General features: G+C 42.6%; 1 protein-coding gene across 1 annotated transcript in view; it reads right to left on the reverse strand.

The window, feature by feature from the left end:
- Positions 1–2,922: 2,922 nt before the first annotated feature.
- The window catches only part of DZIP1 (DAZ interacting zinc finger protein 1), a 71,796-nt gene continuing 47,368 nt past the window's right edge, over positions 2,923–27,350 (reverse strand). Inside the window, exons 11-18 of the mRNA XM_077807041.1 lie at positions 26,981–27,126; positions 20,746–20,944; positions 20,252–20,381; positions 19,960–20,013; positions 18,802–18,998; positions 15,371–15,501; positions 3,839–4,016; positions 2,923–3,052 (exon numbers count right to left, since the gene is read on the reverse strand). Of these exons, the coding sequence (XP_077663167.1) occupies positions 2,970–3,052; positions 3,839–4,016; positions 15,371–15,501; positions 18,802–18,998; positions 19,960–20,013; positions 20,252–20,381; positions 20,746–20,944; positions 26,981–27,126 (1,118 nt within the window). The 3' untranslated portion in view covers positions 2,923–2,969. The remainder of the gene's footprint in view (positions 3,053–3,838; positions 4,017–15,370; positions 15,502–18,801; positions 18,999–19,959; positions 20,014–20,251; positions 20,382–20,745; positions 20,945–26,980; positions 27,127–27,350) is intronic.

Below are 27,350 nucleotides of genomic sequence, written 5' to 3' on the forward strand. Positions count from 1 at the left end.
GTTTATTTAAGAGATTATGAATGACCACAGCACACCTTTTGGACATATGCCCTATAATTAAGGCTCCATGTTTGTCACGGAGGTCACGGAAGTTATGGATTCCCTGACTTCTGCAGCGGCCGGTGCACCTGGCCAGAAGGCCGCCTGAGCAGCTTGGGCAGCCCCTGGCCACGTGCACCGGCCGCTGCCGGGGCAGTCTTGGGCCCCCTCACCCTCCAGCAGCAGGAGTTTGGGTGTGGGGGGCAGCTCAGGGTTGGTGTGTGAGGCAGTGCTTATGTGGGGGGGCTCCCCGGAAGGGCAACAGAAACTCCCCATCCCTCAGCTCCTAGCTCCACATGCTGCATCCGTCTGCAGGCACCGCCCCTGCAGCTCCCATTGGCTGCGGTTCCCAGCCAAGGGAGCTTGCAGAACCAGGGCTTTGGGCAGAACAGAGGCAGCATGTGGAGCTAGGAACTAGGGTGGCTGCTTCCCAGGAGGCTGGTAGGGAGCCTGCCCCAGCCCCCCCTGCCGACTGTCACTCCTCCTGCCCCGAGCACCCGCAGCCCCCTCCAGCACCTGTGATGCCCCCCGGCCACAACTCCCTCCCAAGTTTTAGTCAGGGGTATATAGTAAAAATCATGGACAGGTCATGGGCCATGAATTTTTGTTTATTGCCCGTGACCTGTGCATGACTTTTACTAAAAATACCCGTGACTAAAATGTAGCCTTACCTATAATGAATTATAGTTTCTTCTTAAAAAATCAAACCCATACCCTTCTTGAGGTTTGGACAGGCAGAATGGCTAATTTTGATCTAAATCAGTTGCAGCCATCTGTATTTTCCTTTTTTCTCCAAGGTTTTTTTCATATCAAAGTAGGTAGGCATTAGTTTCAGCTCTGTGGTTCACATTCAATCCACACTGATCTCGTTTCATGTTAAGCTTACCTATAAGATGTTCTTCCTGACACCGGGGCCACTCCTGCAATCCTTTATTCAGGTTAGGGCTTATTCTCATTAACAGCTCTACTGAAGCAAATGGAACTGACATGACTACAGAGTATGGGTGACTCATACGTAGTGTCTGCAGTGTTAGGTGGACATTTAGAAGTGCCTTTAAATGATTATGCCAGCAATGGGGCCAAAGTCTGTCCTGATTTGCTCCCCGTTCAACCCCAAGAAAGATGGAACCCCAACCTACTGCCCTGAAGTCAATAGCAAAGTTCCCATTGAATTAAATAGGAGCAGGACTGGGTGTAGGATAAATCAGTCATTACTTATTGCAGTGGTCCCCCAACTTTTCATATTGTGCTCCCTTGCCCCTGTCTGCGCCACCTCCGGGGAGCCGGTCTGTGACCTGGGGGAAGGGGGAGATGCGGGAAAGGTGACTGAGGCTGGGGATGGGTCTGGGGCCAGGAGTGGAGCCGCAGCTAAGGGCGGGGTTGGGGGCAGAGGAGGGTGGGGCTCGGGTGGTGCTCCTTCCCTGCCCTCCGTGGGAGCTGGCCCGGGCCCTGCTCTGCTCCCTTGAACGTTCCCCCGCACCTCCTTAGGGGGCGCGTCCCACAGTTTGGGGACCACTGACTTATTGAGTTGTACTGATTCTCAAAGATTAAGTCACCAACAATAACAAAAAATGAAGACCTTCAGAGTTTCGGTGAACCTATTTTGGGAGGCAAGAGGATAAATATATAAAATATATCCTCAACAATCCTAGTTTTTAAAAACTCAACATTATAGAAAAGGAATAGCTTGTATTACATTGTAATTAAATAAAAAATAGGACATCTAAAAATACAGTACTAATCATTCAAGCTTTTTTAAATTTAGTGGTTTATTACTATTTAAATTCAAAAGCAGCTAAGTCTTTTTTTACGAAGGCAGCTACCTTGGGAAATTAATGCAACTGCAAGAGCAAAAGTTTATTGAATATAAAAACAAAAAAATACAATTAAGTGTTCAATGCCACATCTGTACCTTTCTTGTACCCGTTCAAGTTGTCTAGCTATATTTTTATAATTTGTAGTTTTATATGAATATACATTAAAACCTATTCTAATAAGTAAAGCAGAAACACTTTCCCAGTATTAAGTTTCAAGGCATACACAACAAATCTGTAAACTATACCATTTTTCAGCCTTTGACACTTACTTTAAATCAGTGGTTCCCAAACTTGTTCGGCCGCTTGTGTAGGGAAAGACCCTGGCGGGCCGGGCCGGTTTGTTTACCTGCCGTGTCTGCAGGTTCGGCCGATCGCGGCTCCCAGTGGCCATGGTTCGCTGCTCCAGGCCAATGGGAGCCGCTGGAAGCGGCGGCCAGTATGTCCCTCGGCCTGCGCCGCATCCAGCAGCTCCCATTGGCCTGGAGCTGTGAACCGCGGCCACTGGGAGCCGCGATCGGCCAAACCTGTGGACGCGGCAGGTAAACCAACCGGCCCGGCCCGCCAGGGGCTTTCCCTGCACAAGCAGCGGAACAAGTTTGGGAACCAGTGCTTTAAATCATGCTGGGAAATGTTAATATTTTAATACAAAGAAAAAGTTTATTTAAAATGTTCACATTTTTATATAAAGTTCAGGATAAAATATTAAAAAATTACACTTTTTTTAAAAGGCTTTAAAAATACTGATAAGTAACATTCTGCAGGAAACGGTTTATTAGTTAATGCTTCTGGGCTTTTCTAGAAACTGGTTTCAGTCTTACAAAGAAACAATAGGGTGAAATCCTGGCCCTAGTGAAGTTCGTGGGAGTTCTGCCATTGACTTCAATTCAGCCAGGATTTCACTCCAAGTTTCTAAATACTGAAGGGCTGGTTACATGTATGTAAATCCCCTTGTAAACTGTTCAAGGTTAAAAGACACAAACATTTTGTAAACAACCTTCCTTATTATTAATGTACAATTGAAAAAAAAATGAATAGGAGTCAGAATCTTTTAGACAAGGTCTTTAAATCTGTATTATGATCTAACAGAAATGTCTGCCATTTTGAATTGAACAGTTATATATCTGAAGAGTCACTCCAATCAGTTACAGTGACTAAGCTGCTTTTTAATGTGCTTGTTGTATCAGCATCATGAAATCCTGTTAACAAAATAAATGAAAAAAATGAATTAGATGATAAAACTAAACTACAATCAATCATAATTCAGCATTATTTTCCTTCCAACTGACACACAGGGTGAAATACGGCCCCACTGAAATCAATTACAAAACTTCTATTGACTTCAACGGGGCCAGGACTTCACCCACAGGAGGAAAATTATGAACAGCTATATATGAAGACTGCTTCCCTCATTACAGTAGGGACCATGATACTAGCTGTCAGTGCTAATATTGCAGGCCTTTCTGAAAATGACTTAAATATCTTTTCTACACATAAAAATGACTATTTTAAAGTCCAACATCTTGGAACTGTCCAGGGCTAGAAGCAATTGTATGTATCCCCCACAGGAAATATAAGAATCTCTCCTTTCCAATAGTATAAAGCTCCCTTTTCAGCCTGAGTCACAAGATATAAATCTTAAACTGCCAGAGGTCAAAGATTTAATATTATTCTCAAACCAGGTACTTTAGGGGGGAAATTCCACTTTTGGGAGGGGAAGGAGACTTTTTTTTCCCAGACAGGTTATTTTAAAAGAAGATGACAGCAGCCTGAAGGTGCTCAGAGTCTTGGAATCTTAAGAGTCAATTTTGTATATTTTATATATACTTATGACAAAATAATTTTTTTAAAAGTTATTTACATTCCATTGTAATTAGATATTGTGACTAAAACATTTTTATACTACACTTAAGTTTTTCTTTAACTATATCAGGTGCTTAAATCCAATTTTCCCCTCAAATACTGTAAATGTTTGAGTATGTTACCTTCCTCTTTAGGAATATTTGCCTTAGGAACACCCCAGGCATGTACCATTGATGCAGTATTTGATTCATTATTCTTTTGAACTGCAGTTCCCTTCTGCCCTCTCTCATCTTTTGCTAATAAGCAATTTTCTTCTTCTACAGATGATATATCCCAGTCATCATCATCAACTTCTGTGAACTAATAGGAAAAGAAAAAACATGAGGGTTTTTTTTGTGAAAGAAGGGTTTTTTATTTTTATTTTCTGGAGTTCTTCTAAAGGTAGAATTGTTCATAAATCTACTTATGCAGATTTGGGAGGAGATTAGGAAGGGGGACTGTCATAAATACAAAGGGAAGGATAACCACTGTGTGGAAGTGAAACCCTTCTAAAAGGTCCCCTAGTGCACATGCATCAAGTGCTGTATAGTCCTGTGTCATAGCACCTTACTTTTATGTTTCCTTTCTTTTTAAGCCTACACACACACACACACTTTTAACCTATGAATATTCTGAATGCAGAAAGTTATGTTACTTCACTGTTAAGAGTTGCACAATTAAAAATAATAAAAAATGAAAAGAACTGCAAAAGTTAAAGGGCCAAATGCTAAACTAGTGGAAATCAGCACAGTTCCATTGTATGAAGCTACATTGATTTACACCAGCTGAGGACCTAATGCAAAGATCACACTACAATGTTAGCTTGACAACAATGCACATCAAGTGTGTTTTATGGTATACCAGGCCTAATATAATGGGACCTTGATCCTTGACTGGGATTCCTAGGCACTACCATAATATAAATACTTCATTATTAATAAATAGCATATTAATTTCAATATTAGATTATATTACTTAAGAAAAACAAATGAACACATTATATGCTATACATGCAACTTGGCAGAGTTTAGATTCCTGCAGAAACTTATTTGCTCTTCTTGACTTCTTGTTTTTCAATTATGCAACCTTAACAATGTGTTAAGGGCTTTTTAACATTTAAATTCCTTTATTTAAAGGGAAGTAGGGTGGAAAAGAGTGTTGAGAAAAAAAGGGGGGGAAGAATTAAAGATAACTGGGTTAAATAGTCACAGGACTTCTCTATATCTAAATTTTGGCATGATACCTATCTTTGTAGTATCTTCCCTCCCTAAGAATTAAAAACACACACAATATCAATTTCTCCCTTGCTTCCTAGCAGGTAAGAGTTTGGGGTTTTTTATTAGAATGCTGGGCTTGACAAATAGGGAGGAATTGGTTGTAAATCTAAAGGTGGAAAGCAATGTGGTTGAAAGTGATCATGATATGATAGATTTAATGACTGTAAGAAAAGGAAAAAAAAAGTGAGAGCAGCAGAATAAGGAGAATGATTTAAAAAAAGCAGACTAACAAACCCAGAAAACTGGTAGGTAAGGTCCCACAGGAAGAAAATCAAAGGGAAAAAGGAGTTGAGGAGAGCTGGCAGTTTCTCAAGGAGATAATATTAAAGGCACAACTGCAAACTATCCCATTGCGAAGGAAATATAGGAAGAATAGCAAGGGCGCAAATGGCTCCATGGGGAGCTCTTTAGTGCCTTGAAAATCAAAAAGAAATCCTATGAAAAGTGGAAACACGGACAAAATCAGAAAGGTTAAGGGACAAAATGAGTTAAACCTAGCAAGAGACATAAAAGGCAATGAGAAGAGGTTGCAACATTTGGAGCAACAGAAAGTCTAAGGAAAATGTATGTCTGCTATTTATCAGGGAAGAAGAGCTAATAACTAATGAAATCAAGAAGGAGGAAATGTTTAATGCCTATTTTGCTTCACTAAAAAGGTTAATGGTGATCAGATACTCAACATAATTAATATTAACAATAAGTCAAAATAGGGAAAGAACAGGTTAAAGAGTTTTGAGATAAGTTAACTTAAGAACATAAGAACGGACATACTGGGTCACACCAAATGTCCAGCTAGCCCAGTATCCTGTCTAATGTCCAATGCCAGGTGACCCAGAGGTAATGAATGGAACAGGTAATCATCAAGTGATCCATTCCCTGTCACGCATTCCCAGCTTCTGGCAAACAGAGGGTAGAGACACCATCCCTGCCCATCCTGGCTAACAGCCATTGATGGACCTATCCGCCATGAATTTATCTAGTTCTATTTTGAACCCTGTTATTGTCTTGACCTTCACAACAGCCTCTCACAAAGAGTTCCAAAGGTTGACTGTGAATTGTGTGAAGAAATACTTCCTTTTGTTTTAAACCTGCTGCCTATTAAATTCCTTTGGTGACCCCTAGTTCTTGTGTTATGAGGAGGAGTAAATAGCTGTATTAAGTCAGCAGAGCCTGATAAATTCATACCCTAGGATGAATTGTAAGGAATTTAAGAAATTAAGGAACTAGCTGAAGCAATCTCAGAACCATTAGTGATTATCTTTGAGAACTCCTGGAAGATGGGTAAGGTCCCACTGGACTGGAGAAGGGCAAACATAGTATCTATCTTTAAAAAGGGGAACACAGAGGACCTGGGGAATTACTGACCCATCAGCCTAACTCTGATACCTGGAAAGCTACTGGAACAGATTATTAAACTATCGATTTCTAAGCACCTCGAGCACAACAGGATAATAAGGAATAGCTAGCATGGATTTGTCAAGAACAAATTATGCCAAACCAATCTAATTTCCTTCTTTGACAGGGTTACTTGTCTAGTGGATAGTTGGGAAGCAGTAGATGTGATATTTCTTAATTTTCGTAAGGCTTTCATTGCAGTCCCACATGACATTCTCATAAGCAAACAAGGGAAACGTGGTCTAGATGAAATTACTATATGGTGGGTGCACAACTGGCTGAAAGACCGTATTCAAAGACTAGTTATCAATAGTTTGCTGTGAAATTGGGAGGTTGTATCTAGTGGGGTCCCGCAGAGGTCAGTCCTGGGTCCGGAACTATTCAATATTTTCATTAATTACTTGAATAATGGAATCAATAATGCAGACGACACCAAGCTGGGAGGGGTGGCAAGCATTTTGGAAAACAGAACTAGAATTCAAAATAACCTTGACAAATTGGACAACTGGTCTGAATTCAGCAATGTGAAATTCAATAAAGACAAGTGCAAAGTACTTCACTTGGGAAGGAAAAATCAAATGCATAACTAGAAAATGGGGAATAACTTGCTAGGTGGCAGTATAGCTGGAAAGGATCGGGGGTTACAGTGCATCACAAATTGAATGAGAGTCCTCAATATGATGCACTTGCTAATATCATTCTGGGGTGTATTAACAGGAGTGCTGTATGTAAGACATGGGAGATAAAAGTCCCTCTCTACTCGGCACTGATGTGTCCAGTTCTGTGCACCGTACTTTAGGAAAGATGTGGAAAAACTGGAGAGAGTCCGGATGAGAGCAAAAAATATGATAAAAGGTTTAGCAACTCTGACCTATGAGAAAAAGTTTAAAAAATTGGAAATGTTTAGTCTTGAGAAAAGAAGACTGAGAGGGAGACTTAATAACAGTTTTCAAATATATTAAGATCTGTTATAAATAGGACTGTGATCAATTCTTCTCTGTGACCACTGAAGGTAAGAAAAGAAGCAATGGGCTTTATCAGCAGCAAGGGAAATTTAGGTTAGAGAGTTGCAAAAATTTCAAACTACAAGGGTAGTTAAGCTCTGGAATAGGTTTCCAATGGAGGTTGTGAAGTCCCCATCATTGGAGGTTTTTACGAACAGATTGGACAAACATCTGTAAGTGATGGTGCAGGTTTACTTGGTCCTGCTTCAGTGCAGTGGGCTGGGGTTCATGACTTCTCAAGATCTTTTCCAGTCCTATATTTCTATAAGAGGAACTTACTGAGAAAAAGCCAAGTCAAAAAGATGAGACTGTACTTCATTCTGGATGTAGTAAGGTTCGTGATCATTCTTATCACTTTGGCTAGGGAGTTACACAGTCTAAGACCAGCTCCTAAAAAAAATTCTGTCTCTTGTGCTCACAGATATTCCCCTATTTATCAACAGTCTTGTGGTTCTAGTGAAATGTAGCTGTCATTGGAGGGCACAGCTGTGGGGGAGAGAGGTGATTTCTCACATAGCACCAATCCCATGAGGGACTCTGAATGTCCCCCCACAGAAAATGAATTCAGTGGCTTAGTTGGGCCAGTGCCCATTTTGTTAAGAAGCAAGAGTTAGAAGCTATTAGCCAATAATAAAAGATGATAATAATAAATGATAATTATAATAATAATGATAAAAATAATAAAACCCACATGCAGTGCACCTCTCTCGAAATGCAAAGTCTGATGTAGTGCCACTTTTTTGTAACATGTCAGCCAAGCAACTTTTAACATTCATAACTTTGTTACTTTCAAGCCAATAGTTTTCAGTGTGACAGATCTGCTCACTGTGCTGTATTAACCAAATTTCAGTGCGTGTGAAAATGGTGTGGTAATAATGGGAAAGGTGTATTCAGACAAATTCAAAACTGGCTGAGTAGATTTTCCTCAAATATGCATTCCCTTAAACCCCATACAATTATATTCATGGTATTCAGGAAGTCTGGCTAGAGGCAAAAGGAGATGTAAAATAGGATCATTTTAACTGTAAAACATTTCTAAAATAGTTTCTGCAAAATGATACGTACAGAATACATAATAGTGTGGTGTAGTATAAAGGCCTACCAGTACTCATTTGGGATGAACTACACCATTCATTAAAAAGAAAAGGAGTACTTGTGGCACCTTAGAGACTAACCAATTTATCTGAGCATGAGCTTTCGTGAGCTACAGCTCACTTCATTGGATGCATACCATGGAAACTGCAGAAGACATTATATATGCACAGAGACCATGAAACAATACCTCCTCCCACCCCACTGTCCTGCTGGTAATAGCTTATCTAAAGTGATCATCAAGTTGGGCCATTTCCAGCACAAATCCAGGTTTTCTCACCCTCCGCCCCCCTACACACAAACTCACTCTCCTGCTGGTAATAGCCCATCCAAAGTGACCACTCTCTTCACAATGTGTATGATAATCAAGGTGGGCCATTTCCTGCACAAATCCAGGTTTTCTCACCCCCCACCCCCATACACACACAAACTCACTCTCCTGCTGGTAATAGCTTATCTAAAGTGATCATCAAGTTGGGCCATTTCCAGCACAAATCCAGGTTTTCTCACCCTCCGCCCCCCCCCCCGCCCCCCCCCAAACTCACTCTCCTGCTGGTAATAGCCCATCCAAAGTGACCACTTTGGATAAGCTATTACCAGCAGGAGAGTGAGTTTGTGTGTGTGGTTTTTGGAGGGGGGTGAGGGAGTGAGAGAACCTGGATTTGTGCAGGAAATGGCCCACCTTGATTATCATACACATTGTGAAGAGAGTGGTCACTTTGGATGGGCTATTACCAGCAAGAGAGTGAGTTTGTGTGGGGGGGCAGAGGGTGAGAAAACCTGGATTTGTGCTGGAAATGGCCCAACTTGATGATCACTTTAGATAAGCTATTACCAGCAGGACAGTGGGGTGGGAGGAGGTATTGTTTCATGGTCTCTGTGTATATATAATGTCTTCTGCAGTTTCCACGGTATGCATCCGATGAAGTGAGCTGTAGCTCACAAAAGCTCATGCTCAAATAAATTGGTTCGTCTCTAAGGTGCCACAAGTACTCCTTTTCTTTTTGTGAATACAGACTAACACGGCTGTTACTCTGAAATACACCATTCATTAGTGCAGCCACCCCAAACTTATGTTGATAAAGGTAGGATTTTCAGAATCATAGAATCTCAGGGTTGGAAGGGACCTCAGGAGGTCATCTAGTCCAACTCCCTGCTCAAAGCAGGACCAATCCCCAATTTTTGCCCCAGATCCCTAAATGGCCCCCTCAAGGATTGAACTCACAACCCTGGGTTTAGCTGGCCAATGCTCAAACCACTGAGCTATCCCTCCTCTCCCATTTCAGTATGCCCCTGAGTGCCTAACTCTCACAGCCTTCTTTGAAAACCGCAGCCAAAATTTAAATCATGCAATACATCATGTGTATTCATACAAATACAGCTAGACAGAGAAAAACACACATGCATGAACACACATAACCACACAGGAGTATGGAATATATAAAGAGTCTGGAACAACTACAAAAGTGACAAAGCCCTGTGTAAGTCAGGCAGCTCATTGTAAACTTGTGCCACTAAAACCTTTACACCACAATTCACCAACAGGTGTTCAGTATATGCCAAATATGTTACAGAAAAACTAATTTCCAAAAGCTCTAGAGTGTTTTAAATATTTGTTACAGGAATTATTTTTCTACATCCCTTTGCTTCTAAAGCCAAACTCCCCTAGGACTACGTCTAATGGTACAGGGCTCTGTACAAGGACTTAAAAATCTTTAAATATACCCTAATTTAGCTTTTCAGTACCCCAGCTGTGACAATTTTATGCTCTAATATATTGGGCCCTTGCAGGACTAGCCCTATTAAACTGGAAACACACTTTGGAAATAACATTGGGCACTTTCTTCAACATTACCTCATCCAGACAGATGGTAGTGAAGGGGAATAGATGACAGACTGCAAATTCTCCAACCTACAGGCAGAGACAATAAAAGACCATCTTGATGGTCACTCATAAGGGAACTAAGCATAATGGTTTGGAATGAAGAGGTAAAGTTGCCTCAGTATCAATTTTAAATATTAGGAGGGAAGTCTATTCTTGGTCTAGACCATCCATTTCCATATCACCATGAAGAATCTACACAACAAAGGAATGGGAACTTATAGACTGAGACTCAGTTTTCTCCTGAATGGCTCAGAATGCTGAAGTCTGCCCTTTAGGGATACTCTAAGCCAATTCATTTTCCGCCCAATCTACCCAATTAATTTTAGGATCGGAGATGTCAGAAAGACCTAGTCTCATACACTTTTGAGAAGCACCATTTGGAGGACATCCTCCAGGAATGGTAGAAAAACGGTTACTAACCTTTCTGTAACTGTTGTTCTTTGAGATGTGTTGCACACGTCCACTCCAATATAGGTGTGTGCATGCGCTGAGCACAGTTGCTGGCGTTTTTTCCCTTCATGGTATCTGCTGGGTCAGCTCTAGTGTCCCCGGCATCGTGTGATCATCGCGTTGGTATAAAGAGCAATGCCGACCCTGCTCCTCTTCAGTTTCTTCTTGCTGACCATCTCCGAGAGAGGGGATGGAGGGAGGGTTTTGGAATGGTCATGTGCAACACATCTCAAAGAACAACAGTTACAGAAAGGTTAGTAGCAGTTTTTCTTCTTTGAGTACTTGCCCATGTCCATTCAATGTAGGTAACTCACAAGCAGCTGCGCTGGAGGTGGGTTCGGAGATTAAAGACATGCCGACTGTAACACAGCTTGGCCGAAGCCAGCATCGTCTCTGGCCTGTTGCATAATGGGGTAGTATGTCTTGAACATGTGAACTGACAACCAAGTTGCCACCCTGAAGATCTCCTGAATTGGAACTTGTGCCAAAAAAGCGACAGAGGAGGCTTTAGACCTTGTAGAACGTGCCATTAGGTTAGCCGGGGGCATAATATGCGCGAGCTCATAACATGCTCTGATACATGAGGTAATTCACGACCAGAGTTTCTGTGCAGAAATGGGGAGATCTTTCATTCTTTCTGCGATTGCTATGAATAGCTGAGTGGATCTGCAGAACAGTTAGGTTCTTTGTATGTAAAAAGACAGGGCATGCTAAACATCCAGTGAATGGAGATGCTGTTCTTCTCTATTCACATGTGGCTTAGGATAGAACATTGGCAGAAAAATAGCTTGATTGCAATGGAATTGTGAGGCCACTTTTGGAATGAATGACGGGTGTGGTCTCAACTGGTGACATTGCAATCCCCTATGTTTTGGATCCAGTTTAACCCCCTGTTCGAGGCATCCAGGAAATAGGAAAGGCAGTTGGAGAACAAGGAGGTAAGTCGCATCCAAAACATAGGGAATTGTGATTTCAACCACAAGTGTCTCATCAAAACAAGTGGTTGGATGACCTGAAGTGTTTGGGGACCAACCGCATTGGGCCTGTCGAGGAATAATGGGAAGGAATTGGCATGTTCCTCCTCACGGGTTCCAGAAGAGCCACTTCATGGTAGGCAGATCCCATGGATATGATGGCCGGGCGCCCAGTGGTACTGAAGAACTCAGTGCCAAAGTGGGGTAAGAATGGCCTGGGGAGTGGCTAGGTTGGCTGCGTCTATGGGGGGAATACGATCCCTCTTCGAAGTCCAATGATTATGAGCTGCACTACAGAGACCAGGGCGGTTCCATGCCACTCAGTGTCGGAGAGGGTTGCCGCAGGAGATCATGCAGTGAGGGTTTTCCCTTGGAAAGCTGTCACGGTACCAGGTGAGGAGCTGGTGGTGATTCCTTTACAACTGGGGGCACCAGTGGTGTTGGGTCCTGACTCTCTGGTGAGTCTGGTACTTGCAAAATTAGAAGGTCCCTTGTCGCAGTGAAGGCTTCAGGAGTCAATGGCACCATAAACTGGCTGGTGCACTGACCCAGAGTAAGCGTCAGAGTGCTGCAGTGGTTTGGGTGTGGGTACCTGATGGTGAGGCTCCGAGGATGAAGAGTGGCCCGCCATGGGGTCGCGCTTTCTCCCTAGTCCTTCGGCATCCTAAATCTGCTCGTCTTCTGGTGCTTGTAGTGTTTCTTCTTGCGCACCAAGGAAGATGATTGGTTCCAGGAGACCAGGATTGATGGAGAATACTCTGCACTGAGGCCGAGGTACTCGGTGCTGAGTCCCAGTGCAACTCCAAGGCTGGTTTTAGGGCCGCCTCCATGAGGAGGACCTTCAGTCGAACAGCTTGGTTGTTCTGAATCTGGGGCTTAAACTCCTTGCAAATTTGGCAGCGGTCTTTCTTATGAGCTTCCCCATAGCACTTGAGACAGCTCAAGTGTGGGTCACTCAAAGGCACAGACTTACTGCACAAAGCGCAAGGCTTGAATTCTGTGATCAAGGCAAGACTCAGCATTGGGACAGTGGACAACCCTCCTATCTAAGAGCAGAGAAGCCCAAACTATCTAGAAACTACTAATACTACACTAACTGCTAAAAACAACAACAACTATTTACACTAAAAACTGAGATGAAAACCACTAAGAGGAAGATTGCCTCAGCAATGAGGGTTCCAACAACCATCATGGGCAGCAAGAAGGAACTGAAGGGGAGTGGGGTCAGCAGGGCCCTTTATACCAACGCTATGAATGCACGACATCAGGGGGCGCTACAGTTGACCCAACAGATACCACAAAGAGAAAAAATTCTGGCAACTGTGCTTGGGATGCACACACACTTACACTGGAATTGATATGTGCAAGCACTCAAAGAAGAACTTACCTTCACATTACTGACTTTCAGTAAGTGAACAGAATTTGGATTACCCCAGCTGTTAAGTTTAGGTGAGCTACAGAGACCTTTTCAAGAACCAGATTTTCAGGATGAGTTTTTGTGGGGCACTATAAAGAAGCTCTAGGCAGGATAGAAGTTTGGAGGACTGGGAAACTTCTGATTTATTTTTATGAAAAGGTGTCACTCAGTTTTCCCTTTCCCTTTGTATTGTTAGCAACTGGGTGTGAAAGGGTTATGTTCTTTCAGGAAACAGAAGCAATTCATGACTCGGGGAAGTGTGGGTATCCTTAATAGGTCACAAAGGAGTCAGAGGTGCAATTACCTCAGGAACTGTGACAAGAAGGCCTGGATTGATGTGGTCTTTGGCTTAGCAAGGTCAGTGAATGGGAACGAAGTCCACAGACTCTGGATGAAAAATGCTTTCAATGCCCAGGCTGCCATCTTTGAATCTGTTGCAAAACTCATGCTACTGAGTATTGCTCTTCAACTTGGCATATCTGATAAAACAATAATTTTTAATGATCACTCTCCTACTTGCTTCCCCACTAAGTGAGATACCCGCAAAGCTTGGATATGGGATTCTGCCCATAGCCTGAATTCTGATGACCCCTCAGCTCCCCAGAGCTTATTGATATGCCATGCTGTCTGCTCGCATCAAGACAGAAAGAGTGCATACATGATCCCTCATATATGATCCCTCCCACTTGGTCAAGGTCTCTTAAGCTGATTCTGATTGTACTGTTGTTACACAATAACTGCAATTAAAGCCAGAAGGAAAACATGTGGAACAAGAGTTCATTAACAGTAACCACTTCAGGAAATGGAATTCCCATTCATTTCAGGGAGGAGTGATACAGTGTCCAAAGAAAATGTTGGATCTTAAACTTCCTCCTTTCAGACTCCACTGAGCTAGGAAGGAAGTGTTACTAAGCTCCATGGCACTAGTTTAATGATGAATAACATGATCCCCTGCATATGTATCTCTGTGAAGGGACATGCCCACCCACTAACCAGGAGGAGGCTCATGAGCTCCTCTGGGCCTGTGCTACACTAATGAAGCCCAGCTGCACAGCTTGTTCCTCCTGAAGGAGGAGAAGGGGCTTAAAAGGGGAAGCTTACAATAGGAAAGGGCAGTGACCACGAAATAGGCTGCTCCACGCAGAGACTGGTAGTAACAGAGGCAGGCCAGTCAAGGAGGAGACAGCCACAGAACACGCCACTTCCAGAGCTGCCTCAGCTGACAGCCAAGCAGCACACCCAAGGAAGAGGGGTAGGACGTAAACCCTGCAAAGGGGCAACAGACTTCAGAAACTGAGTCCATACAGCCCAATCAAGGGCTGTCTGAGAGGCTGACCCCTGTTCCAGCCAGACTCTCCTCTCTTGAAGGGGAAGGGAGGAAGAAGAACCAGCCCTCTGCCAGGGAGAAACTGCCCCAGAGAACTCCCTGCAAGTGCAGCACTAGGGGAGTAGAGAGGGTAAATCTCCCTTGCCAAAGCTTAGAAAACACTGTTATTTGAGCTGCCAGAACTATTGTCTTGGTGTCTTCTCCAAGTTGATCACAAATCCCAAGCTTGAAATAAGTGACGTTCCAATATCTACTGCTGATTTTTTCCTTAGAGTACCTTGGGATCTCACTAAACAGTTTTTCGGATAAAGACCATTGTGTATCAGAGCTTTCATTCCACTACAAAGCATGACTGTGAAGACTTGGAATTGATGAAAGCCCGAAGGGCAAAGAGCAGCACTGATAATGATCTGGAGCTTGGACAAACTGCAGAGACAGCACACTGATATCAGTGAGAGATCTGCTGGAGTTTGAGTATGGCATGTAGTTCTAAATATCTATACCAACATATAGATAATAATTAGAAAAGGAATTCAGTCCTCTTCAGAGAATGAGTTTGACACCTCTGTACCCGACAAAGTTCTAGAAACAAAAATACTTTAGCCTATGACGTAATCAAACAGGTCTTTCCAAGCTCTCATTTCTAAAACCAAATGTGACTTTGTGGAAAAACAAGTAAAGAAAGAGACCCAACTTAGGTAAAACTCTGCAAGCGCATCGGGGATGAAATTTTTACTGCATCAGATTAATCTTACTTTTCCTAACATGTAATACAAACAGTAGCAAAAATAACAATAATAATAACTGAAGTGTGTCTTGGTATAGATAAATTTAATTAACAAATAATGTAATACCTTCAGTTCTTGTGCATCTTCTTTTTTAATAAATGCCTGTGTGACATTAATTCCTCCAGCTGGCTTATTCTTATTTCCATGGCTAGAAAGAGTCTTTTCAACTTGTTCAGTCAGTTTTTGGATAAGTGCACCTAAACAATCATTAAAAAAATTACAGGGATACTGTCAGTTTAAAAGTAGGGTATTTTAAAAATATCCCCCTTCTGTGTCACTGAGCAAGTCTTAGATTAATGAATGAAAGATATTAAAAACATGAATTTACTTTTCATCATTTATTATTTTTTTTTTAGTTTCTACAGTACTGCAGATTTTAAAAAAACAACAACAAAACCAGCAGTTCTGTTCAGAAAGGCGACAAAAGATGGTAGTGAGGTTCCATGTTTATTGTTTCTCAATCATTAGGACATATAATACGCTCACTTTACAAATAAAAATGTAGTTTTCTACCTGCTGGCATGCAAATTCAGTCCAGGACATCTAAGTCAAGTTGGGTTCCTTCCTTAATGGAAGCAATAACAAAAATTCTGGAAGCCAAATTATGCTCAGTGATATTGCTGTAATCTTATTGCTTTTTATGGGATTGCATAGGTGTAAATGATTGGTCCTGTAATTAAATGATTGCTTCTTTAATTGGAATTTAGTAAACAATTGTGTTGATGACACAAAAGGAATATCACACACCAGCCCCCTCACCTATAGCTGTATTAACTCTGAAAGGCTAACAGGAGTAAAGCAGTAAAAATTCATTTTTGTCACTTCAACTTCCAGCCATTAGATTGTGTTGTGCTTTTTTCTGCTAGATTGGAGAGCCCATTATTATATTTGTTCCTCATCTAAATACCTATAAACCATAATCAAGTTATGCCTTAACCTTTTCTTTGTTATGCTAAATAGACTGAGCTTTTTCATGGCTCTTGAGAATAAGGTTATGTATGTAGGTGCCTAAACATCGGTATAAGAATGTAATTTTAAACACTACAAACTAAAAACCAAAGCAAAAAACCCCAAACAACAATACATGTAACAAAGTAAACTCTGTCAATTAATCCCCATCTTGGTTTGGTTGTATATTATGACTACAGCAGTGTGTTTTTTGCAAATGCAAAATAATACAAAATAAAACAAAAAGCAACCTATAAAAATGAAAAAATTGCACCATGACGGCACCTTCTGCAGCTCCTGTCCTGAGGGTCTGGCCTGGCTCCCCACTCTAGGAGTTGCAACCTGGTACATGAGGTTGCAGTGACCGCTCAGGTTTAGCTGAGCTAGGCCCCAATTATGATGGAGGGGAGGATGACCAAATTTGGGTGAGTGGTGCTGTGACCCTGTGCCCCAGGTTGCCCAACTCACCCCAACCACCAGAGCCAATCCCTCTCCCCAGAGCCTCCCACAGTAAAACAGAATTCTCAAAAAACAAAACAATTACAAAAAAGAATTTTACAGGGCTCTAGTTACGACCTCATCCCCAACTTTTTGTTTGTTTGTGTCTTTTCAACTGTAGGCCGTTCGAGGCTGGGACTGTCTCTCTATCGGTGTAAGTAGGGTCTGCGTGAGCCCTCCCCTGCTCTCTATTGATGAAATGGGCAAAAAGACCACAGAAGCAGATTGTATTTGCATAGACACACCTATTTTGCCGAGGTGATCAGCAGACAGACCTGCTTTGCCCAAGTAATCAAGTTTAGCTATTTTGTGTTAAAATTCACTTTAGTCTTGGACACAGGAGTAATGTTCTTATTGTATGACTAAAAGGCAGCAGAACAGTCCTTAAAGTCACCCTAACTTCAACCTAACTTGCTGAGTGTGGGGTAGCAATGCCAACGCCACATGGAAGTCTGAGGAGATGGAGACAGGGGTTCCAACCTATTGATGTGGCCTCTGTTTAAAGAGTCCTATATACCATTTGACCCTTCCCCTCCAGTGTTTAAGACAGATGTTCACACTCAGTTGAGAGTCCTTGTTTCTGCTCAGTAATCGCTAGAGCAGTAATCACTGATGAACACATCAAGGGGATGAAACTTAGACTTGGTATGGAGACAATGGTGTGATGAAAGTCAATGCAGAGGATGCGGCAGAGAGTACTCCCACTACCCAGTGAAATCACTAAGAACTGGGCTAAGTGGTAGAACCTCACAACACAGCATTGCAGTGAGAGACAGAGTTGTGGCAGTGAGCAGAGCAGAGCAGCAAGTAGTGGCAGAGACAGTAACGAGCAGTAGCAAAGGTGCAAGTGGCAAGCAGTGGCACAAATGACAGTGGTGGACAGCTGCAGCAGCGGCATTGTTTGACCCCACATTTCCCCTCTAAAGGGGTGGGAGGTGAACCCACCTGAATGGACCCCTGTATTCTGGGACTTTGCTGACTTTGGACAATCAGCTGCGAGTTGGGTGCAGCAGAGGGAAGGGGAGCGGTGTGTTAAAGGGACATTCATCCACTGGACTGTCACACCACAAGGTGGGGAACTGAGGCAAAGTGCTACTGCCCAAGATACCATGAGGTGGTTGTTTACTTATGGTTTGCATCCTTTTGAATCACTGTTGTGGTGTTTTCATAGAAGTTTCCTTTTGTTAGTCACAGACTCAGAGTTTGTGAGTGTGGAAGTAATTAAATATTCATGGTAAATAGGCCCAATGGCCTGTGACAGGATATTAGATGGGGTGGGATCCGAGTTACCCAGGAAAGAATTTTCTGTAGTATCTTGCTGATGAATCTTGCCCATATGCTCAGGGTTTAGCTGATCGCCATATTTGGGGTCGGGAAGGAATTTTCCTCCAGGGCAGATTGGAAGAGGCCCTGGAGGTTTTTCGCCTTCCTCTGTAGCATGGGGCACGGGTCACTTGCTGGAGGATTCTCTGCTCCTTGAAGTCTTTAAACTACGATTTGAAGACTTCAATAGCACAGATATAGGAGTAAGGTTTTTTGAAGGAGTGGTGGGTGAAATTCTGTGGCCTGCATTGTGCAGGAGGTCAGACTAGATGATCGTAATGGTCCCTTCTGACCTAAATATCTATGAATCTATGAATAAGTATTGCCTCTTACACACACCCAGGAGTGGTGTTTAGTTTTCCAAGATTTCTGGGTGTGGGCTCAAAAGCCCATTCTGTTTTGTAATGTTAAGTGGAACCCCTAGATACTGAATCTGGCCCTTGTTGCTGCCAGTACAACCTGGCAGAAGCGTTACATCTGCGTTCAGATAGTGCACAGCACACGTGGGGTCTGATCTCAATTGGGGCCTCTGAGTACTTTAGTAATATTAATAAGAGTAAAATAACAATATATTATGAACTTGCATAGAGAGGAATATACACAATAATGTATATTCTAGCTTTAAAGTGTTTTGTAACACATTGATTTTAGCACCTATTAGCTATTTTAAAATCATTTATACATGTTATCTTAAATTATTACTCATGTACACAAAAATAATGATAAACCTTTTGAAGGCTTGGAAGGTGTTACAATCTCCTCCATTTCACTTTCTTCAGTCCAGTCCATATCACTTTTGCCTGTAACCATACCACAATTACTCATGCTGTTGCTGGATGTTTTTAGCTGCAATAATTCTGGTGATATGTAAGAGTGCATAATATCATCATCATCCACTTCCTCCTCTGAGCTGAATGGTGGAGTGCTAAAACAAAAAAGAGTATCAGATGAGGATTTAATGGGTTTCAGCATTAAACAGATGTGCACAACTTTGAGCTTCCTGTGTTTTTTCCAATAAATTTATGCATTTTTCTATTTGAAAAAAATCACCTACAGTAACCTGGAGTGCATATACAATTATTTAAAAAAAAATGTGAAGTTATTAAATAACAAACTGACAACCCAAAATGAATGTACTTATAACCTCAAATGCAAACATCCTCCCAAAAACAAAAGCCAGAGTATATAGTCAATCTTGCAAGATCAACAAATGTATGCTTTCATGGATCAACAGAGAAAACAAAGTTCAGGGTCAAAGATTTTCCACTAAGAAAATTCTGCTCCTGGTTCCTCCCAGTTAAAAAATTTAGGGACTGTTAGCAGCAGCTTCCTAGTTTATCTCAATTGGTCAGCGGGCACCCACAGAAAAAGTGAATTCTGAGATAATGGGTCTCCAATCTATTTAGGAAATTACAAATCAAGCTTAATATCTTGAATGGTATTCAGAGACAAATTGGCAGCTCGAGCAATTTACAGAGTACGGGTGCAATATGCATGACATGAAAAGCACCCAGAATACTGTGTTCAACTATGTACATATTGACAAAATGGAACAAAAATATTAGCAACAAAGTCTTTAAAAATTAAGGTCTCAACAGGCCAAGACATAATATGAGACAGACAAAAAAAGTGACATCACCTCATGGTACTCTATGCTCTGCCTGCTCAATTATTAAGAATACACATGCTCAAGTCAGAGCATGGCCTCTGTTAGGGATTATAACAATGGACTCAATAGGTATTACATTTTAAGAAAAAAACATATGATTAATATAGAGCTTCTGATTTCAGCTTAATGTTTTTTGTGTATAAGCAATTTCAATGTCCATTCAAGGGCAGTTCACTAGAAAACAATTTCTTCAAGACCAGAAATGAGCAAAACTTACCCAATACTAGATGTTTTTCTGGAAACCCCCTCTCGAAAAACATGCTTCCTGGGTCTATAACAAACAAAACAAGTTTTTTTCTAGAATCCGACTGCCAACTACATATACAGTGAAAAATCTATTCCTTCATATATAAAAATAGTAATTCTGTGGCTAATTCCCACTAAATACTAGCCAGAAATGTTCATATCAACTCTCTTGTACATGAAAGGAGGAATAAACCTATAACTCTATTAGCAGAACACTAATGAGTTATTTATGGCATAAGTGCTAGGAAAGTGCTGTCTCTTACTTTGGTGTAGATGTATTCTCAGCAGAAGTCATTCTTTGTCCAGCTGGGCATTCAGCTGTAGAAGTCTGCTTTGCTGGTTTTGGCTGCACTGTTGATGAGGAAGTTGCCATGTGAACCATCTTCTGTTTATCTAGAAAAGAAGTTATGTTATCAATCTGAATATTAAAAAGAAATGTAGATGTTGTTGCTCATTAGAAATCTTAAGTGAACTTGTGGCTATAAAAAAAACAACCTCTGAATGCTGCCCAAAGCAGCCATTGATTTTCTCCATTATTAGACAGAGACACTGCTTCTGTAATCAAATAAAAAGTAGAGTGCTTTTTAAGTGTAGTGTAGCTGGCAGCTAAAACAGCTATTATGTAAAAGATTACAAACACAACCGTAAATAAATGTACACACAAAACTTTTACTTTAGGGACTAACGTACACAAACAGAATTATTTAAAAAAACTTGGTACCAGTAAAAAATAAAATAATTCTGAAATTTATCCAACCTTCTGAAGCAAGATGAGAGCTGGAAACAAGCCTATCACAAGACGATGATGATCTCTCCTCAATCCTGAAGCTGACTTGGCATTCAAGATGCTCTCGAATTAGTTGAATGTCAGGCACTTGTTTCTCTTTCTCTTCTCTGGCAGATTCGACAGAAACTAAGACTTTGTTAAAGTGGTCACTTGGGATACCACGAACACCCTGAAGAAATACTTCAAGTTACTGTTTGATGGACAGCATAACTAACATAAAAACACTTACATTTTATAAACCATTAGCTTAGCCTTTTTGACTGCATCTAGTTTAAACCTTTTGTCTTCACACCTTCAAGGCCCTGTATAATCCCTGGAGGATTCTCTGCACCTTGAAGTCTTTAAGCCATGATTTGAGGACTTCAATAGCTCAGACATAGGTGAGAGGTTTATCGCAGGAGTGGGTGGGTGAGATTCTGTGGCCTGCGTTGTGCAGGAGGTCAGACGAGATGATCATAATGGTCCCTTCTGACTTTAATTTCTATGAATCTATATCTCCTTTTCTCCTTCAGCTTTTACCATATCGCCTTCTACACTCTTACTCCACCAACGATGCCATCCTCAATGCCTATTTGTCAGCTTCTGATTACCTTTTATGTAACAAACAGAAAACAATATTTTTCTAAATATATATATTGTAAAATACTTTTTGTAAAGGCTTCACAGCTGTTTTATAAACAATGCATTACTAGGGCATATTCTGTTGTCATTCAGAACAGAATGCTAATGCATATGTGAACTCTGGGATATCTCATATCTCCCAAGTGGAAGACACAGAAACCTTTCAGAAAAAGACATTTGACAATTGCTGAGACACAACAGGTCTCATATATTGTACGGAAATGGAAGTCAAAAACAGTTCTTGATTCCACAGTCTAAAACGTAATGAACCTTATAGAAAGGACGGTCCCTACATGTGTATATTGCTACAACTACTTATTTCTTGAATACCAACAGTATACTTGGCACTGTATGAACATATAACATGATACAGTCCATGATCCAAGGATTAACCACAATCCAATTCATACACAGACAGGGGAATTTACACACATAAAATGCACTCGGTGACTGCTCAAACTGTAAGAGAATCAGATCCCGTTTACAAAACATTGTTGAATGGTTTTGTAGAAGTGCATTTTAAGGAGGATTTGAAAGAAAAGAGGAAGATCATTTAGCAGGTGAGAAGAGTGAGGGAGTGCCAAAGATAAGTTCCCCCACAGAAGAAAATGAAAGACAAAAGTGAGAAGAGGATACAAAAGGGGTGCTAGGAAGAAGGGAGGTAATGAGAATAAAGAACACAGGTGGAGGCAAAGCGACACAAGGCCTTTTATATAGTACTGCCAACTCAAAGAATTAAAAACCATGAGTTGGACCCCCAATATCATGAGTTTTTTCAAAATAATAAATTTTGGATTCTTTTTCTTTGCCTTCTACAGTGACTCCTCACTTAACGTTGTAGTTATGTTCCTGAAAAATGCAACTTTAAGTGAAATGATGTTAAACTAATCCAGTTTTCCCAAAAGATTTAATGTAAATGTGGGGGGTTAGGTTCCAAGGAAATTTTTTTGGGGCAGATAAAAGGCATTATATACTGTTCAGTACTGTACTGTGGTTGGGAAGTGCCCCTGGCTTACCCCACACAGGTACAGGACACTAGGAAGCACCTTCACAGCAGCAGTGGCAGCTTACCCGGAGAAGAACAGGCGCCGACTTTGCTGGGGGATGCTCCAGGCCCGCCTCTTCCCGTCCTCGCTCCACTCCAGGCCCACCTTTTCCCACCCCCACTCCACCTCCTCTCTGGAGCACGCTGCATCCCCACTCCTTCCCCACCCCCAGAAAGTCCTAAGCGCTGCCAAACAGCTGTTAGGCGGGCTTAGGACTTTCTGGAAGGGAGGGAGAGGAGTGGATATGTGGCACTTCCCCACTCCTCCCCCGCCCTCCCAGAAAGTCCTAAGTGCCAGGTGGGGGAAGCGCTGGGAGGGAGGGGGAGGAGGCAGAGAAGAGGAACTTGTGCAATGCTCCCTTGTAAAGTTGCTGCTCTTCCACAGAAATTTTACAAGCAGTGTACAGACCAGGCAGCCAAACGACATTACAAGGGAACATTGCACAACTATAAACGAGCATGTTCCCTAATTCAGCAGCGACGTAACTTTGAAACAACGTTAAGCGGGAGGACGTTAAGTGAGGAGTTACTGTAGTTTCTGGGTGCACTCATTTCACTTTTTCAAGCACTCTTCAGAAACATTAGGGCTAGAAACTCTTTTTTTAAATGAGATTATCACACAATGTCTTGATTCCAGCAGCTGCAGCATTGACAGACACTCCAAATATCATGAGACTTGCAATGAAATCACAAGAGTTCAACTGGCCAAGAGGGCCAGATCCTTTGCCGAGTAAACCGGTGTAGTTCCACTGAAGTCAATGGAGCTATGACGACTTAGACTAGCTGGGGATCCATCCCTGGAGTCACTAAATTGATTCTGAATGAGCAAGGAAGTCAGCAAAGGGATTCAAAGAAAGAAGCGGACCCTCTGTGAAGGGAGAGATTCATTATTTCAGCAGCAGAATTTTGATAAGACTGGTTGGAGGAGGGATGAGATGAGATGTGGGACTGGTAGGAGGAGGCTGTATTTGTTTAGTTTAGTGATTACCAAGGTGCTTGCAAGCAGGTTTGTAGAAATTTTGGTGGTGCCCAGAACACCGCCCGCCCCGAGCAAACTCCCCCCACACACCTGCCTAAGGCTCTGGGAGGGAGTTTGGGTGGGGGAGCGGGTCTGGGTGTCAGGTGATTGGGGTGCACGATGGGGTGGGGATGCAGGTTCTGAGAGGGAGTTTGGGTGCAGGAGGTGTGAGAGGTCGGGCTCTGGGAGGGAGTTTGGGTGCAGGCTCTGGGCTGGGGATTGGGGTGCAGAAGGGGTGCAGACTCTGGAAGGGAATTTGGGTGCAGAAGGGGTGAGAGGTCGAGCTGTGGGAGTGAGTTTGAGTGGGGGAGGGGTCTGGAGTGCAGGCTCTGGGAACGAGTTTGGGTGCTGGGTGAAGGCTCTGGGCAGGGGTGTAGGAGGGGTTGAGTGTGCAGGCTCTGGGAGGGAGTTTGGAGACAAAAGTAGGTGCAGGGGAGGGGTGGGAGTGCAAGAGGGAGTTGGGGGAGAGGGTGTGGGGTGCAGGCTCTGGGAGGGAGTTTGAGGGTGAGAGGGGGTGCAGGGGTACAGGAGGAAATTTGGGGACCAAAGGGTGTGTTTGCAGAGGGGGTGTGGGTGCAGGCTCTGGAAGTGGATTGGGGGGTTCGATGCTTACCTGGGGTACCTGCTCCAGCAGCGGCTCCTAGGCGGGGCAGGCCAAGGGGGTCTCCTCACCCTGCTGTCTCCAGGCACCGCCCCTGCAGCTTCCCACTGGCCACAGGGGCGTTTGGGGCGGGAGCAGTGCGCAGCGGTACAACCCTCTCACACAGGCTGCAAGGACCTGCCGGCAGCCATGTGGAACGAGCGCGCAGGAAGCCGCTCAGCCCTGCTGCACTGCTGGGTGGCGGCGGGAGTCCCCGGGCTATTTTAAATTGCCCAGGGGCAGCAGGTGGGGCCGGGGGCAGTGTGGGGGGGGGGGAGAGGAGGAGGTGGGAAACTTTGCTGGAGCTGGGCCCCTGGGACAGGAATATTCCTGGTGCCTGAGCAACACGGGCCCATAGAACTCGCCGCCCATGGTTGCAAGGGTTTAGTGGAATGGGTAGAGTACAAAGGACAGATTTCTGAGATACTGCACAGGAAGAAGCATCATGGTTTGGCACCAACCCGGATGCAAGGGAAGGTGACAGGGGTGGAGAGAGAAACTGAATATACTGCTGAGGTTATGGAAAGGATAGAGTAATGGAGAAAGAAGGGAGAGGAGCTGACTTGGGAGAGAAATGAGTAGGGAATAAAACTGGGCTGGCTTTAAGTTTGTTGTAGGATTTCAAGGATCATTCAGTTTAGTTTCTCTTAAAAGCCCACCACAAGTGTCACACCTACCAAGATGAAAAATCCAGTGCTCAGTGAGAGCTTTAGCTTGGCCCCAATCAGTGCTTGGCTAATCATTGGCACTGGAAGGAGGCAGAAGATTCAGTTTCTTCTTCACTGTACTACAATAGCCTCTACACGTTGGGAGGAGAGCGGGGAAAATGCCTTCAGAGCTCAGACTATGCCTCTTTGTGACTGCCTGCAGCAGGACAAGGAAGGGCTCTAACCAGCTTAGTTCTTTGGCCAGTGAGGATGAGGCCTGGGTTACACAGTTTTAGTACTGATATAACTATGATAGGGGTAGGACTTTTTTTTTTAATACTGATAGTTACTAGTGCAAACAGTTATACTGGAATAAAGATGTCTTATACTAGTGTAGCTTATTCCCTTTTCTGAACAAGAGCAAGCTATACTGGTATAAGCACATTTATAACTATACTGGTATAGTTAAAGTGGTACAATTTGTGTGTGTAGGCAAGGCCGAAGTGCTAGAAGATTGTGGGAAACTGAGAACCTGTTCTTCCTCAGGGGTGCTAGACATAAATTACTATCTAGCAATGAAGTGTGAGCTGATTGAGATAAGCAGGGGAGCAACAAAGGGGAACCTACTCCAGGAATCAGATGAACTCATTCTAGGTGGGGACCAAGAATGGCAGGTTAAAAAAATATGAGGTGAGGAGATACATCAAAATGCTGGGGACCCTGAAAAATCCCAGGATGGCAGAGGCATGCAGGGGAAGAGAGAGAAGTTAACTGTCTGCAATTCAGATTGCACTGGCAGTCACTGTAATCCTCAATCAATTAAACAATGCTGGCAGCCAAAAGAAAGTCAGAAACAAAATATCTGCCTAAAATTTTTGAAACTCCTTCCACCTACACAAATTTAAATCCAATCCCCTTTCCCAGAGACAAAAGTGAAACTGAGGTCCCAAGACAAGAGAAAGATTTTGTACTTGAGGACGGATGCGTGGTCCTTAGACTTTCTGCTAAAGCATTCAGTGACAGAGGAGCACAAGGAGAACAAAGTGGATGTAAAGTAAGGGCCAATTCTCAAAGCAGCCCCAGGGACAAAGAGGAAGAAGACTAAGCCATATGTGAAATCTTCAATTTATAAGATCTAACTTGAAGAAAGGGGAGACTCTCAATTGTGAGGCACAACTAGGGTGATCAGATAGCAAATGTGAAAAATTGGGACTTGTTTGTGTGTGTGTGTGTGTAAGTAACAGGGTCCTATGAGAGAGGGGTAATAGGATCCTATATAAGATAAACCCCATAGTATCAGGACAGTCCCAAGAATATGAAGGCATCTTGTCACCCGAGGCACAACTGCACCAGGGCAGCTCCAGATTGATCCTTGAAGGAATCTTGAATCCAAGCAGACACACTGCCTTGGATGTGGCTGCCTGAATTGTAGTCAAGGAGCACTTGCATTGTGGCAAGTACTAGATCTAAGGTTTTATTTGAGAACCCCATATCACTTAACCTTATGATAAAAATAAGTTATTTATGAGTATTATAGTAGTATTAGTGAAGTTTAGACAACTGGAGAGAAGTTAGCCCTGGAATATACATGTTAAACTACCAATACATACATACTGGTTCTGATTTTTCTTTATCACAAGGAAAAAAGATTAAAAGCATTGTGACAGGGTGTATCAGGCGCTTTGAGGCCCCCTGCTGGAGGCCTTGCAGTCCTACCACACCCTGCCGCAAGAAAGGAGCAATGAAGGTGGGTCCTCCAGGCCCACCTACAAAGGCTGCAAGGAAGCAGCTAATCAGAGCACAGCCGACAGTTTGCCTCCTGCACCCAAACTCCCTCCCAGAGCCTGACCACCGAGAGGAAAGAGTGCAGGATCACACCCAGCCAACAGGACGCACTTACAAGAGCTGAGTACACCCTGTCATAAGCATTATTGTGGGGAGTACATATCAGAACATCATAAAAACACCCACTATAACTTCCCTATAGGAACTACGAAAACATCCAACCTTCAATTAGTGGGCATTAAAGATAAAATACATGATCTTGAGGATGAGAGGACATTTCACACTGGTTTCTAGCAACCACCTCTGGCTGACAGGGAGAGTGTCCTTCCTCTCAGGGGTGATATTTGGACATAATGGTCATTGACGGTTGTGGTAGGGAAGTGAAAAAAGGTGGGACAAAGGACCTTCTCCACCACTTAATGAAAAATAATCATTTAAAATAACCTTACTGCTTTAATTCCCAAGGATTCCAACTTCTCCACCAGGGTCTGCTCCAAAACTGTTCGTAATTCTTTAGTTAATGAAGGATTAGTCTTCAAAGCATTTATTAAATGTTGCTTACTTCTGCCTATTTTGCGTTCATTTTTTTCTATTTCTGTAATATGATAGGAAAATTACATTCAAAAGGTATATTTTTAAAATGCAAAGTATCAAAACACAGGATGAGACAAAAAGACAAAACTGAACCATGCATTTTTTATAACAATATACATATGTGTATGATATTTTCTTTGTGTAGTGGTATTTTGTCTGCTCAATGCTGCCTTTTTCTTTTAACAAAATCTGGAACTAATTTACAGAAACATAGATCTACTTAGA

Source organism: Eretmochelys imbricata, chromosome 1, assembly GCF_965152235.1.
Source record: "Eretmochelys imbricata isolate rEreImb1 chromosome 1, rEreImb1.hap1, whole genome shotgun sequence".
NCBI classification, from domain to species: domain Eukaryota; kingdom Metazoa; phylum Chordata; order Testudines; family Cheloniidae; genus Eretmochelys; species Eretmochelys imbricata.